General features: G+C 37.4%; 1 protein-coding gene across 1 annotated transcript in view; it reads right to left on the bottom strand.

The window, feature by feature from the left end:
- Positions 1 to 5,784: 5,784 nt before the first annotated feature.
- UTRN (utrophin) overlaps positions 5,785 to 15,817 on the bottom strand; it is a 340,746-nt gene continuing 330,713 nt past the window's right edge. The window contains exons 73-76 of the mRNA XM_053972321.1: positions 12,768 to 12,876; positions 11,235 to 11,321; positions 8,547 to 8,569; positions 5,785 to 7,903 (exon numbers count right to left, since the gene is read on the bottom strand). Coding sequence (XP_053828296.1) covers positions 7,895 to 7,903; positions 8,547 to 8,569; positions 11,235 to 11,321; positions 12,768 to 12,876 — 228 coding nt within the window. The 3' untranslated portion in view covers positions 5,785 to 7,894. The remainder of the gene's footprint in view (positions 7,904 to 8,546; positions 8,570 to 11,234; positions 11,322 to 12,767; positions 12,877 to 15,817) is intronic.

Below are 15,817 nucleotides of genomic sequence, written 5' to 3' on the forward strand. Positions count from 1 at the left end.
GAAGGGCAGTCCTTTGGACTGATCTTTTTACATCTGCTTCATTACAGTATTAATATTTTTGATTTTTGCCTTGTCATTTCTGCCAGTCTAGGAAGGAAGGTAGATGGGCGTAGAATATCTTGGTTTTAATCACATAATATAATCTTTTTGCTAGGTACATTTTGTTTGAGAGGAGCATAATACCACTACTAGAGACTAGGGGAAAAAAAAGCCTTTTTCTTAATCACCTATTTATATCAGCTATCCAAGCAAAAACAGATTAAGAGAAAATGCTCTCATTTTAGTTTATACTCTCAGTTTAGTTAAACTGCCATATTTTTTCCAATCTCTGTGGAAACAGATGTGCTATAAACTTCTCTTTCATTTGCAACTGGGTTAAAAGCTAATAAATAAATGCAGTGACTGCAGACAAACCTGACAGGCTTGAGGTTCTGTATGTACAGTGATGTTTTTTTCCAAAGATCCTTGAAAGATGTGATGTAGTTTTGTTTTTTTTTTTTTTTCTGGATTAGTTTATATTAACCTTAAAGAGCCCTAAAATCAGCAGTGTCAAGAAGAGGTGACATTTGAGGATGTCATTTAAGAAGTGTAACTTAATTTTGTGTAATGACATTGTCCCGCTCATCAAGTTGTTATTTTAAGTCAAACATTCCAAGAAGCTTTCAGTGGGATCCTTGCTTTGGGCAGAGAAATGGAAAGTTTACTGGTTTTGTCCACTCAGTAGTAATTTCTAAGGTACAGGAGATGTCATAAATAATAAAGTGAGCAACAACATTGACAAGCTTATATAATTTTTAATTAAAACACCACGTGTGGTTTGGTTTTTTTGGCTTTTTAATGCTCCAAGGTTGACTGTCTCTGGACATGTGAAGGAAAGAAGTCAATCAAACCCACATATGAGTCAATGCCTGGGAAAGCAAGGCATACTTCTGCAAGAAGAGTAACTAAATGAAAGTGGCATGTTAGGAAATATTTATCTCCTCATCCCATTTTTCTAAATAGCATTACAAGTACTGTGATTTGCAGGAAAAGAGAGCCAAACTGCAATGCGGTAACAAGAATGTGACTAGTTATCAGAAGAATTTCTTTGCCAAATGCCACCAAGCTCTGAGTTAAGTGAGTTAACCTGGAAGTCTGGTCTATCTGCAGCCTCATCTATCACCTACTGCCTTCTCCATGGATGGTCATGTGTTGTCCTAAGGCAGAGTACTCTGGCAGCAAAGGGAGGGCATCCTAACAAAACTAAACTGCAGATCAAAAGGAGTGACTATTCCCCTTTATCTGGGGACACCAGGGCTGGGGTGCTGACTCCAGCTTTGGGCACACAGTTCAGCCCCTTGCCACCAAATGCGTAGAACAATCTGCACTTTCAGAAATCAGATGAGTTTGAAAGTCAAAATAATTCTCTTCTGCTACAGCTATCACTAAGTTTCCTGTCACAGCAAGCAAGCGGACATTTTAGGGAGGAAGAAATTCCAAGTCTAGGCAGCAGACTGACAAATTCTGTGGTATATCTTTTCTTGTATATAAAGTCTGGCTCATATTTTGTGATAAACTCAACTGTTATTCTGATAGTTTACTGTCATTTCACTGGTTTTAGTTTTCAGCCTGCAAGCATCATCTTTGCAGGAACTGTGATTTAGGGGATGAAATAACACTGTTATTCTGCTCATGTTTCAGCCACTTGGGTTTTCTATCTGTTCATGTCTGTATTTTATAGAAAATTTATAAGTGCTGTAATTATAGTCTGTTGAAAGCAAGTAGGTCAGAGTTACACTTTCCATTCCACAGGGGCTGCTGGCACTGGAGAGACAGAAATACAGCTGAATGTTTTCACTTGTCTGGGTGTTGCTGCCAGTCATTAAAAGGTGTGTTTAAAAGGTCCTTTACTCATATATTGCAATTCTTTGGCAAAAGATTTTTTTGGGACTTCATGCAAGAATTATACTAACTGCTGAGGGAATATTTCTTAGAGTGTACTGGTGAGAATTTTTTCACATAAATGACTGAGAATCTGGAGAGAAGAGAGATCTTGCTGGACCTCCTATTCACAAAGGAAGAATGGGTAAGGAATGAGAAGTTTAAAGGTTGCAGTAGCTACAGTGACCAGGAGATGACAGCGCTCAGGATTTCAATGTGATTAAGGCAAAAAGCAGGATCGCATCCCAGGCCTCAGGAGAGCAGGCTTCAGCCTGTTTGGGGATAAAGAACACAGACATACTGCCCAGTTCTGCAGGGATAGGGTTAGGAAAGCCAAGGCCTGATATGGGATACAAAAGGCACAAAGAATGACACTGACAGCAGCAGAAAAAAGCAGGCTGGGGAAAACATGAGCCCACTGGTGAAGAGGCCCTGCTGACAAAGGGCACAGGAATGTCTGAGGTACTGAACCCCATTTTTGTCTCAGTCTTTAGCAGTAAGACTGGCCATAAGTCTGAAGCAAGGAAGATGTCCTCCTCCTTGGTGGAGAAGAATCAGGTTAGGGAACAATTAAGCAAACTGGATGTACTGAACAAACTGCCCATGGGATGTTGGGACATACCCAGGAGCGCTGTGAAAAGTGGCTGATATCATTGCAAGACTGTTTTTAATTACCTTTGGAAGGTCATGGGAAACAGAGGAAAATCCTAAGGACTGGAAGAAGGTAAATGTCACTTTGATCTTCAAGAATGAGGATCTAGATAACCCTTAGCATTCTTGACTCCTGTTTGCTTTTAAATCAGTGATGTGGATTGTCAGTGGCAGTTACTATTGTATCTTCTGTCTGATTGCTTATTTATTAATGTATACAACTTCATTTGTGGGTTAGGTGAGTGATCTCTCCTGTCCTTACCTCAACTCATAAGCTTTCCTTATATTTTCTCTCCCAGGTCCAGCTGAGGAAGGGAGTGATAGAGAGGCTTTGGTGGGCACCAGGCATCCAGTCAGGGTCAACCCACCTCAGTCAGAAAACCAGACATTTTCAGTGTTTATCTGACTGCATAAAGAAAGTGACTAACAAAAGCATGAATAGTTAATAGTAAATAGAGATTCAGAGATGACATGAGAGAGGACATATAGCAAAGCATAGACGCTTGAGTGATGTGTGAGGTTTTTTCATTTTCTTCTCCTGTCCAATATACTCCAGACTAGCACAGCTAGTAATTCTATGCAGCTCTCCTGGATTCTCACTTTCAATAAGCAGGTTTCAATTTAAATGATACTTTTGTGTTGGCTGCAGCAGTTGCTGCAGTGCTGAGAAGGCTTGGGAAAATCAGCTGAGCCAGCCCACTCCTGGTGTCTCAGAGGGGTTTAGAAAACCAGCTGATGAAAACACTACCGACCCCTTCTGAAGGTGGCTGCTGCACTCACATGCAGCTGTTCTTCTTATGTATAAATGTAAGTTGTAAGGACTGAAATTTTTGTTGGCACATCATGAAAGGGACGCTAAAGACAGAAGATAAGCTATAGCAGCTTATGACTACTGAGAGCTTTTTTGCTTCTAAGATGCAAGAGATCTCTTCCTGCTCAAATATTCCTTTCCCCTCTAAAAGTTGTTTGGTTTTTTTTTTTTTCATACCCCACTGTTATTAATTTACACCTTGCCAGGATTTGTAAGACTGATTTTATTGCTGTTGTTGCGGGAACACAATTCTCAGCCATATGGCATGACATCTTCATTTCTGCATGACAGGAGACAGGATCCATTTTACAGTTTTGAAGTGCTGCAAAAAAAAATTACTTCATGAAGGATTTTCTTAGGGAAACTCTATATTAAAGTAGAGAACAAAAAATATATATCTAATGAACAAATTCTTTCCCAAGGGGTAATTTGTACTGGAAATGCTTAAAAGAATATTTTAACTTCTGCATACATCCAAAACTTGAATATTACAATAATACATTTTTAATTTGGCTAAACTTAGGTTTGTTTGGTTTTTAAATTTTTTTGTTTGATGGGCTTTTTGGGGTTGGTTCTTGGTTGGTTGTGTTGGTTTTTTTCCAACTGTAGCACTAACAGAAGAGAGGATTGAACCCCCCCCCGAGCCAGGACAGGGAGGTGCCACTAATTGTCATGTGCATACTGATGGTCTGTGTCCAGTATTTCTGACCTAGCAGGGCTGGTGTCTCATAATCTAACTATCTTGGTTTTGAACATGTGAAGAGCCTTCTCTTGGTCTAAAAAGAAATAATATCACTCATACTAAGACGATTGTTTCACTGTGGATGTTCCCCTGAAGATGAAGCTCCAGTAGCAGAAGGATTTCTACCCTCTGATTCTAATGAGATGCATCAATCTTGCATTGTCTCTGAGAAAATGAACTGACATGTTAATAATACAGCTTAAGGGTGTTTTCTAATGAGAATTTAAACTGATATGCTATCAACCACTGCCATCCATTCTGGGCTGTGCAGGAGGTTGTCCCTCTTGATGTTTTGCATAGATGTGTATTTTGGACTAAGACATACTCCTTCTCATGAAAAGTATCAGGTTGGCTTTATTGGGCCTGACAAAATAACAGCACAAGAGGCTGATTAGTGCTTAAAGCTAAAGGTTGGGTGGAGAACGGAGGGAGTGCTCACCATTGCATTGTGCATGGAGGACCAGACACACTGTCCCCAGCACCCTTGAGAAAATCCCTGTGGCTGGTGAGAAGTGGGTGTCATTCTGTTCCCCATGCCAAGGGCCAGGACCTTTGTGGCACAGCACTGAAGGATGACTTTTTAAGCTGACTACCTTCCTTACAGGTGGCAGCATCACAGAACTCTGTCACCTGCTACCTTGACAATTGAGGTACAGAGGGCGCAACTTGTAGATAGGAGCACTTTCATAAATTATTCCCAAAGTCAGGCCCTGCTACTGATCCATACCTCTCTCTTCTGCTGCCTCCTATTCTACAAACATATAAGTAAAATGTTTACTTTTTTTTTTTTTTTTTTTTAATGAAAGATTGTCTGGTTTAATACATGTTTTAATCTAGTAGTCTCTTCATCTTCAGACACATTTATTGTTCTAAATACACAACTTAATTTGACTTGATATGTTACTATTTTTGTAGTTAAATTCCTTGCTAACTGCTGAATCACTTAAATAATGATATTTCCCTACAACATATTTGTTAACCATCCCTTCACAAACTGAGGGAAAAGGTCATCACATTGACACTTATGTTTGACATTTATTAGAGTTAAAAAAGAAATCCAAACAAAACCCAACAACTAAACATGAAACCAGTGCCAACTGTTATGATAAGGAAACAGAATTGTTAGGGCTTTGGACTTTTTTTCTCCTTTAAGTGTAGCAATTCTAACACAGTGATTAACATAACTTGCATTAATGCAAACACCTGAAAGCAGCACAAGGTAGAAAATATAACTTTCTGACTGAATACCTAATGCTGTGAATCAGCTGAGCATGTTGACTGAAAGCTACCAAAAACCCTCAAGACTAATTTACAGTTCTATTTGACAGAGCTTAATACATTTAAAATAAAATAAAAAAAAAGCAGTCTGTGTCTCAGATATCAGCTTTACTATCTGTCATGAAACTGAGAAAGATTCCAGACTAAAATCACTCAAGATGGAAAACTAGAGAAAATATGCAAGATTTATGAAGAAAAAAAACCTACTGCTTAATCTCATTTATATAAACCCAAACCACACAGAGAAAAAGCTAGGACACAGAAATTGACTATCATAGCTTGCTCATGTTAATCTTCAGAATGAAATTTTCAGCATTTAGCAATGAGATGTGCCATCCTTGAAGCCCACAAAATTTGGAAGAACTCCATACTTTTCCTCATGTTACTGCAATATATTCCTTTTATTTATTATTGTCTCAGAGGAAGAATGGTACAATGTAGTGTTTGAAGCAGCATTTACTTGGCAGCAGAGGACAAAGGATGCATACAAACACAAGCAGAAAAACAACTTTATACATAACCTCATATTCAGAACAAAAATAAAACTCAACAAATTCACTACTGATTTTTTTTATACTTATGTTGGGAGTATTTTCAAAGATTCTTTGCCTAGATAATTATGTAGCTTGATGAAAGCCAAGTACTTTGCAGAGAACAGAATGTAAAGCTATTTCCAATACTACTTATGAAGATAGGTCTGAGGTAGAAAGGTGGTAATGGTTTTCCTCTTCTGTAAAATGTGGACTTTTTTCTTCTCAGAATAACTACATCACATTTTAATAGGAGGCAGTATCTTCTCACCTTGATAGCTTTGCTGCATTTGCTCAAGACTAATACTTAGCGTCTGAAAAGCTCTGTAGAAATGCCAAGTCCTACATCACCTTTGAGAAGTAAGCACTATCATCCCCATTTTACAGATGGGAAAACAGAGGCAGAGTGGTTAAATAACTTGCCAAAGGGTTCAGAAAGAACTGGCACTGGTGCCAACAGTAGAAGGTGGTCAACACTGTGCCTGAATCACTCCTTGAGCAGCAGCAGTTCAGGAGTAAATACTGTGGGTGCAGGACAGTCTGGTTGGCAAAATTTCACAAAGTCACTAGAAATTCCTGACCTGCTCTTTTAATGTCCCCTAGCATTTTTTTAGTAGCAGTAGAGAATTTTACACCTCTTTCAATACCATTTTAAGATAAGGGTTTTTTTCCTTCAATAATAGTTCAGAATAAGACAGCTTTGTTTCTCTTTACTATACATGAAAGATATTGCATGCAGTTTTACCAATTAAAGGTATGTCCTAGAATTAAAGCAAGTGTCCATGCAGCATTGTAAACTCTGTGAAGGCATTAAAATCTCTTATGATAGTCTTTAAACTAGAGATCAGATGATCAGTGACATACTTTCCCATAATTATCCTTATTAAAAGTAATAAAATAAATTATTTTAAAGATAAGGATGATCTGCAAGATTACAATGCTAAATGATAATATCTACGTGCACTGCAGTTCTGGAGAAAGTTCTGTTACTAATAGTATTGGAAAGGGCTTTCTAATTGTCTCTTCATTTCCAAGAGGCAGACAAAAGAAAGGGAACTCACAGAAATGAGCTTCACTTCATAGACTGTAAATTCCAAAACTTGAAGCGAGTTTGGCCCAGCAAGGAACAGCAAAGCTTTGTCTCTGAACAAAGTTGGGAAGTATCATACTAACTTAGTTCTTACTAAAATCAACTCAAGCTACCATCTCAGTCATCTTTTTAGCTATCTCCCGATTCAAAGTAAAGTAAAGCTTAAAAAAATAATCCTCCAAATGGAGTGTTGTCTGGAAATAACAAAAAGGAAGTTAAAAATACCACTTAGGTACATGAGGATGCTAATTATGACTTGAAATGAGCGTTTACCTCATTTAATTGAATTAAAATACTGTATCTTGCACCTAATGACAATTGTTGTTAACCAGTAACAATAATGCAGGTTATGGGAACTTCATATGCCAATGCTGAAAACAATGCAAGGATATTCTGAAATCTGTGTGGTCAGATGGTTAGCATACAAATAATCAGTACAGAATATTACATGTGTGAGACTATAACTAAGGGTACTTTACAATGCAAAAGCAAAGAGCTGACGGAATGTATAAATGTAACGTTTTGCTCCAAACTCCTTATGTAGTTCTCTTTACGATTATCAAAAAGAACGTATATAAAGCCCCTGCCCCTTTTCCCCTGGCTGTATATTTATACAAATCAGTGACAAATATTCCACTGCTCGTTAATTTACAGTTGCATAGAAAGGGAAGGAAAAAAAAAGATACTATAAAAACAACATCCTCGTCTTTGGGTATTCAGTGTTGTACTGTTTCAAGTGGAACACATGATCGGAGCGCACGGCATGTCCCGGGTCCCATGCAGGCTTATGATGAGGTGGAAGCGCGGCCGGCAGATGCAGAACAGGGCTGTACTGCACGCCAGAAGCACTGGCTGACATCCCAAGGAGCACTTCACATGGCCTGTCACGACATGAGAAACAACATCAGTACCACATGTCAGCATACACAGAAACTTCTACCTTTCTTACAAAACCCCTCTGTTTTAAAAAATGTACATGTATTTCCCTGAGACTCAGCAAATAACTGAGGCAAATAGTTAAAAGAAATCTAAGTTTACAATACTGCTGTGTTTAAAGTCCTTGTTGAAGTGCTTGCCTATTCAGCGCAGACAGCTTGATCTAATGCCTAAGGTGCTGTGTGGCTCCTGATCCTTGTGCATCGGTGCCCATAGCTCCTGAAAGTGGAGCTGTAGGCTCCAGGGCGCAAGGACATATGGACGTCTTTGCAAGAAACAGCTTTGATCTTGCAAGCTGATGCTGGCTTAAAACTGATTGGCCTGAATAAATGCAAGCTGGTTCCATCTGGATAGCAACACAGACCTGCAGAACCATAATACCTGTGGCAGTGCCTGACATAGCAGAACTTTTCTATTACCTATGATATTCAGGAAACTGGCCTTCCTGTTGTATCAGTCTAGCTCCCAAATAGACCCCTAGAGAAAAATGTAGACAAAAACCACCCCAGCCCCTTTGCTCTAACAGAAATTTTCACTTGCTTTACTTTGTTTCCAATGCCTATGCAAGTATGTAAATATGTCTCATACCTGTGGTCTGCCAGTGAAACTTGCTGAAAATTGAAAAAAAAAGGTTAGAAATTAACATACTTCTGCATCTTGACAGTTTAAAAACAAAGTTATTATCAGGAAAACACATACTACAGAAGAAAAGAAAGACTTTAAAAGACTAAACATTTAACTAGAAATGTGTTGTAATGGTTTAATTCTTCATAAACTTATTTTTAACAAATTTATAGCATTATGATGATATAATTAATATTAATTGTTTCATTTTCACCATCTGTAGCCATATCTAAACCCCTGAGTGATGTATTACAGTATCATCTGTTTAAAATGCTCTGTTCTGAACATCACTCAGATGCACAGAAAAGACTTCTGCAGAGTGTTGTACACCTGCCTACTTCTGAAGACCAATGACACAAATAAGGAAGGAAAAAGTGGCATTACATCCATGATTAGTGGATCTGAAGGAAAAAGAAAAAAAAAAAAAAAAAAAGCACAAACCACAAAATAACAAAATCCACCATTGTCAGTATTGCTGGCCTTACTACATGAATAAGTGCTTCATAAAGGATATTAGATATAAATAGAAAGATGGATTTCAAGATGAATTATAACCTGAAACCCATGAAAACAAATAAGCAAGACTACTATCTCTGTTAAACAGTCAAAATGGGATAAAAATTATCTGCATAAGGCTCAGATGCTAGTATCTCCTTGATAGAGGCTGTGGCCATGGCAGAAGAGACAAGAAAAGATGAGGTTGTGAAGGCAATTTTTTTACTTTCTGGTTTGGTTTTATTATTATTTTTAATAATTGGATGTTGCACATGAAGGCAGTTTTTATAAAATTGAGCTTTGGTATAATAAAGAGTCTAAGGATGTTATTCTTTAAGGTTAGGAATATTGTGATGCCTACAGAGTCCATAGAATCTACATAATTTAAAGTCTTACAGAACAGATTTGACAATTGTCCAGTCAGGAAGACAGATCCCTCTCAAATGGCCACAGGAACAGATGGTGGACTTGGATAGTCTGTCATGGTCTTCCTTGGCAAAAATTCAGAGTCTAATGCACTTTTTTGGGAAGGCCAGACTAATAATCCTTATTCCAAGCATCTAAAACATTTAAGATATGAATCTGACAGTTAAAAAAATTTACTCCCAAGTGAAAGACATTATAGAATGACTGAATGAGAGCAAACGTAAGTAGTACCTACTAACTGGGGCAAGGTGGTTTAGGCTGACAATGGGGAAAAAAAAATCACATGAAATTTGGAACTATGCCTTCTTTTAGTCTTAAATGCTCAGATAACAATATGAAGGGTACATGGTTTTCACTTGCAGTATTCTCCTGTCTCATTCAAGGTGTTTGTTCATGGAATCAGAGATTCTTTTTCTGGTTTTCAGCCCTGGAGAACAGCCATCATTACCAAGCTTGTCCTGACACAATGCAATTTGCTTTAAATTCATTTGGGCCAAATGACATGTAGCTGTATAGTCACATAGCAAGACAGTAACTTTGAAAACCAAGAACAAATGCTTGAGTTGCATTTTATACTGATTTGTATACACACACACCCTCAAGGTGTGCTGAGCAGCTCCACTAGCTGTTGACCTCAAATGAGATGCTCCTTAGAATCAAATCCTTAATTTTCAGAACAAGGGGCTTTGAATTGTTGTTGTCATCAAGAATCAAAAAGGACAGCTGAAACAAGACCTTTTTTGCTAGAACCTAATTTTTTTCAAAGCACGCAAGGTGTATCTTCTGTGATGCAGCAATGTGTGTTCAAGAGGTAAAAGGGGGGTTTTGACAGGGTTCATAGAGTTCATGAAATAGCATAGTCTTGATGCTTCCAAAAGGACTGGTCATAAACAGCCACTCTCTAACTTCTGCCTTTTAAAACTGATCATTATTATTACATTTCATTTGAAACTTTCAACAGTTTTGAGAATATATCAAAGTTTTCACTACTGTTTTTCTAAGGCAAAAGAGCTGAAATATATATAGAGAGAGACATGTATATGTATAAATGTATTTTATAAAACCCACCCTAATACATGAGACAGCTTCACACTTTTGTAAGTGCAGTGACACTGGAAAGAGGATCAGTGGAAATGTATGTCAGCTGATACAGGACATGCATAAGAACAAGCTGGTTTTCCTTTTGATCTCTCTTTAATAGACACTGAATAAAATATCATCTTCCAATGCATTTAAGCAGGGAAAGGTGTTATATGCTGCATTCACAGATTTCCTCCGATCTATTTAATAACTAGTTCAGTAATTAGTCTAAGGACTAATTGTCTAACTTTTTCAAGCTTTATTACAAAAACTTTTTTTCAAGCTTTATTACAAAAACTGCATTCAGAAATTCTGAATCTACATTCACTTAAGTTCTGCAAAGGGTTTTTATCAGCAGGTAGTGAGATTCTAGATGTCTTTCCCCTTATTTGGGCACTGATGAAAATTCCACATTGAGATACAGGCTTTTCTTATAGTGAATTGCTTCCACTTAAAACAAGAACATTTATCTACCTTCACAAATAGTATCTATTGAGGAATTTTAAGGGACAGAATTATATAGCTTGCATATCTACACAAGAAATCTCCTCAGAGATATTTCTTTTCCTAGTCAATACCACAAGAATGATTTTTTTTTCAAAAGACCTTAAATTCAATATGATTCTCAGAGACATATTTTGTTAAACTTACAGCAGCAAGCTGGAAATGTGTTGTTGATTTGCTCCATAACATCTGTTAGATCTGTGTTGGTATCATGAGGTGGAACTAACAAGTCATCTGCAGATATAACAACAAAAAAATCATTTTTGTAACAAGAGGAGAAAAAAAAAAAGACAACAACATTCTAAAAGGCATTCTTAGCCAACATTCTAGTTAATTACTCCTTTATATTTCAAGGGAAAACAGTACCTGAAACCTTTGAAATGTGCAGGAACTATCATCGATAATTGCCAGCCTTGGGAGAGGACATGAAAGTTACATTATTGATTTGCAGTCAAACTCATTTCCCTTTCATTAAAACTTAACCATTGCATCCAGGATTTAACTAGAAGTTGCCAGCAAGGAACAGTATATAAACATTTACAGTTAAAATAAACAAAATTACAAGATGAGGGAATTAAACTCAGTAGCTACTCTATTAAATTTCTGTTCCAATTGCAGATGATTTGTCATGTAACTTTCAGAGTGAATACACCATTTTTTTCTCTGAAAAAAATCCCAACATTTATCTTTTAGATGGTCTTTATTCAATATGTACCAGCCATTTAGGTAGTGCTAAAATACCCCTTGCCATCTCTTTGAAAAATGATGCTTAAAATTAGCCAAGAGAATGGTTAGGGAACATAACTGGCTGTGTTGTTGGCAGTTTTATTGGGCAGCATCTTTCATACTGCATGAAATCAGACTCAAGTTCCATGTTTTTCCAGATAAAGTAAAAACATATGTTTATGCTGGATGAAAAATGTTCAGTATGCAAGAGAATATTTTTCCTGTTTTCTACAGAAACAAAGTAATATTTATTAATCTATAACACAAGGCTTAGAAACAGGAGGAACTTGTACAAAAGATAATGTGAGAAAAATATTTTCTCTTTTCCCCTACTTTTGTCCATGCAACGGTCTGTAGTTATTTCTGCTAACTCACGGTGAAATTAATGAGTTCTGATACTGGAGAATTTAAAATAATCTTTCAAAAGAGAAATCCCTTTATGTGCAGAGCCTGTACCCATAAATATTGAATTATTTCTAAAGATGTGAGCATTTTGGGAGTGGGAACATCAAAATACCAGGATAAGCAGAGGTTACACAAGAATTTTTAAAGCAGACAGCAAGTGTAGATTACATGATTTGGACATTGGTCCTGTATCTGACAGATTACTTAGGTCCATGTGTGTACTGTAGGACAAACAGCTCTTGGCCACTTTAGTCCAATGAAGTCTGGTTCCCCTTTCAGCAAGGATGGATTTGCCCAGTAAATTCACTCAGTAAGAACAGCTGGAACCAAGGAATCTATTGACAAAAGTCTGTAATTCAGAGTCATGTGGATTCTTAGGATACCGCAGCTCTTCGCAAGTGGGAGGAAGCAGCACCTCCAGCTGCACTGAGCAGAAGTATTGCAAAGATCCGATTCTTTTGATTTACAAATCTGTCCAGAAGGTGCCAACAAACCTATCCAGTAGTCACCTATGGACTCATGAGTACATTATCTGATCAGAACACTCACCTGTCTGATGGAACTGTGACCTCGTGTCCTGCTCCAGTGGGAAGTCCAGGGCAGAGTGCTGGGGCGAAGCACAGGGCGAGGCGCCATTGACCCGGGAGTCTGGCTCGGGCTACATTAAAGACAAGAAGACACAAATTTCTGTTACTTGTAGCCATATAACTTAATTGTAAGCTTATATGTAGCCATCTTACTACTTTTTACCTGCTCTTTCTTGTTTATTCTCCAAACTATTGAAAGTTGTCTTAGATCTACACAACTGATGAGGGGTAAAAAAACAACCAATCCAAGAACATGTTGAAAGAAAATTTAGACTAAGAACAGCTCCTAGAAGACTCCAGTTGATGGTCTTGTTAAAAACAACGTTCTGCTGCATCACAAAAACACAATGTAACATACAACACACACAGTATGTATGCCAAGGTTCCCAGTCCAGCTCTGCAGAAAGACTCCACAATGGGAACATTTGGGTTATATTTATCTGCATAGGTATATACACACATATACACACACAAACAGGACATTCAGCTAGGGGCCCATAAAAAGCTTTACAAGGATGACAAGGCTTGCTTAGAAACAACTGTTCAACCATGAACAGATTTGCAGAACTCCAGAATCAAATGAAGACTAAAGACAGATTCAAAACAACTTCATTAAATCTAAAAAGTGGTAGCCAGCCATCACTCCCGCTGATGCTGTTTCTCAACCTGTGGAAGACACCAAACTTGCAGGAATTTGTACTACATAAACTCCTGAAAATGATGAGAAATATATACTTTGAAAAGAAACTTTTCTGGCCTCTTAAATTCACTTGAAGAATCATGGAAATCAATATTACATTTAGCTGTAACCATGTGTGTGTTTGAAATTACATTTAAATACATATACATGGACAGAAAATAAGAAAAGGCCATAGCAGCTCAGAAATATTGGAAGGGACATTACTCAGGCATTTTCCCCTTCATTTCCTTCCTATTTTAAAAATTCCTTCAAGGATGACACTGGTAATACAGTATTTGAGCTCCAGAAGTGATTGTTCTGAAAAAAACATAAACAAGTGAGATAATATTTACATCTGAGGTAGATTTAGCTGAAATTGTTGCTTATCACTTATATTTTTGATTGCAAATAATGAGATTACTTCTGAACAGTTTAAGGAGCAGGTTATTTAAGTAAATCTATCAAAAGCAGATACTGAAGTAATACAAAAGATCACTGCTTTTAAGATCTTTTTGAAACTGAGCAAGTACCTAGAACAGCTATGAGACTTGATGCAGAGTTAGAATACAGAATGGCTGTTAATTTGTGCACAAGTTTGCTCCTTTGCACTTCACAGCCTTAACTGAAATACTCAATTTCTTGAGATAGCTTCCAACCTAACAAAAACAATCTTCAGTAAAACTCCTCTAAATCTTATCTCTTTCAGCATGACAATACTAAAGGCCAGCTTTGACTAAAAGAATAAATCAAGAAATTTTAGTCTGCATAGGAGACAAAGGGAAATGGAAATGTTTTCAAGCCAGAGAAGGATTTCGCTGTCAAGACACTTCTATGAACAGTGAATTACTAAGTAGTTAAGTAATTTGCTGCTCAGTACCAGGCTTCAATCCAGCTAAAGAGTCTAAGTAAAAAGAGTGTCGCGATTTTAAATCAGAGAAGCCTGGGATAACTTAACGCAGGCAATTCTGCATTGCCAGGAACCATTGTCTAAAATGTTAGAGCTGTAATGGTAAAGAGAGGAAGCAAATTCACCACAGGTGAAGAGTCCCTTCAATACAGAACAACAAAACTAACTCCAGCAGTGGAGTCACTGCTTGCCCACCCCACAAACAGATGAACAGAGAGAATGTGAATCATCCAAAATGCAAACTTGTACCTGGTGTAAATCTCTGCCTCTGGCCCTGTTCAAGCAGCAACTATGAATAAATTGTGCACAGATGAATGAGGGTGAATGAGAAGATCTGAGCTGGACATACAAAACTGCAGCACAGCAACACATAGGCTCGGTCAAGGACAGTGAGGCACTGCAAAGTCAACAGTTTGTGTTGCTAGACAGAAACTAAATGCCTGCAAACTCAGGTGATGAGTTAGTCAAGGCACCACTTAGTACCTCTATTGTAAGTGATAAAAGTGCACTGCAGAGCGCAAGGATTATCAGTGGATACACTGAGACAAAACAAAACATACTTTGGAGAACCTTAATTGTAAGGAAAATTTTACATTTATGTACCATATGTTGCTGCAGCAGTCAGAATGAAATATTGCAGCTGGATTTAAAAACAGTCAAAACCCACAACACCATCATCTAATCAAATGGCAATGCCTGATTACTTCATTTTCATTTAAATATACTGATATAGTTCCAGTGCATAGTTCCAGTGACTGCAATAAAAAGAAAAGACTAAACAAACAAAACTCTTCTTCCAAATTAAGGACAGTATGATGAGCAGCTGAAGAGAGGTGTTTGGAGCAGAAAGTGAAGGTTTGTGGTAGTGATAAATTGCCTTAATATAAAAATCTGATACTGGAAAATGTTAAACGCACAGCAGTTGAGGATATAGATATACTGGCATGTATTTACATGATTTAACAATTTTGTTGTTGGAGAACTTAAGAAAAATAACAGTAGAAAATCACATTCTATTTGACTCCAATTATATAACACCTACAAAATATGAGCACTTCCGTCCTAACCCACTTCAGGCATCATGAAGTTCATGCATTCTTATTCAAAACAACTCAGCAGACAGCCCTTAAGCCAGAAACCAAAAGCAAATAGCTCTAGATGTTATTATACACCTGCTGCTTCTTGAAAGAAATAAAAGCAGGGATACTGAGCATGTCTCTATAGGGATAAGGGAGAGGTTTCCAACTCTTGTCTCAGGGAGTTTTCAAACTTCTTCTTAGGTAAAACCAAGCAAAGATATGAAGGGACAAATAAGTCCTTCTACAGAAAATGATAAAATTGTGATTTTGTTTCTGTATTACAGCAGTTTTTAAAGCATTTCAAAGGAGATATTTATTTCTACCAGTTTTAATCTATAGTGCCTTAT

The sequence above is a fragment of the Vidua macroura genome, chromosome 3 (assembly GCF_024509145.1).
Source record: "Vidua macroura isolate BioBank_ID:100142 chromosome 3, ASM2450914v1, whole genome shotgun sequence".
NCBI lineage: Eukaryota > Metazoa > Chordata > Aves > Passeriformes > Viduidae > Vidua > Vidua macroura.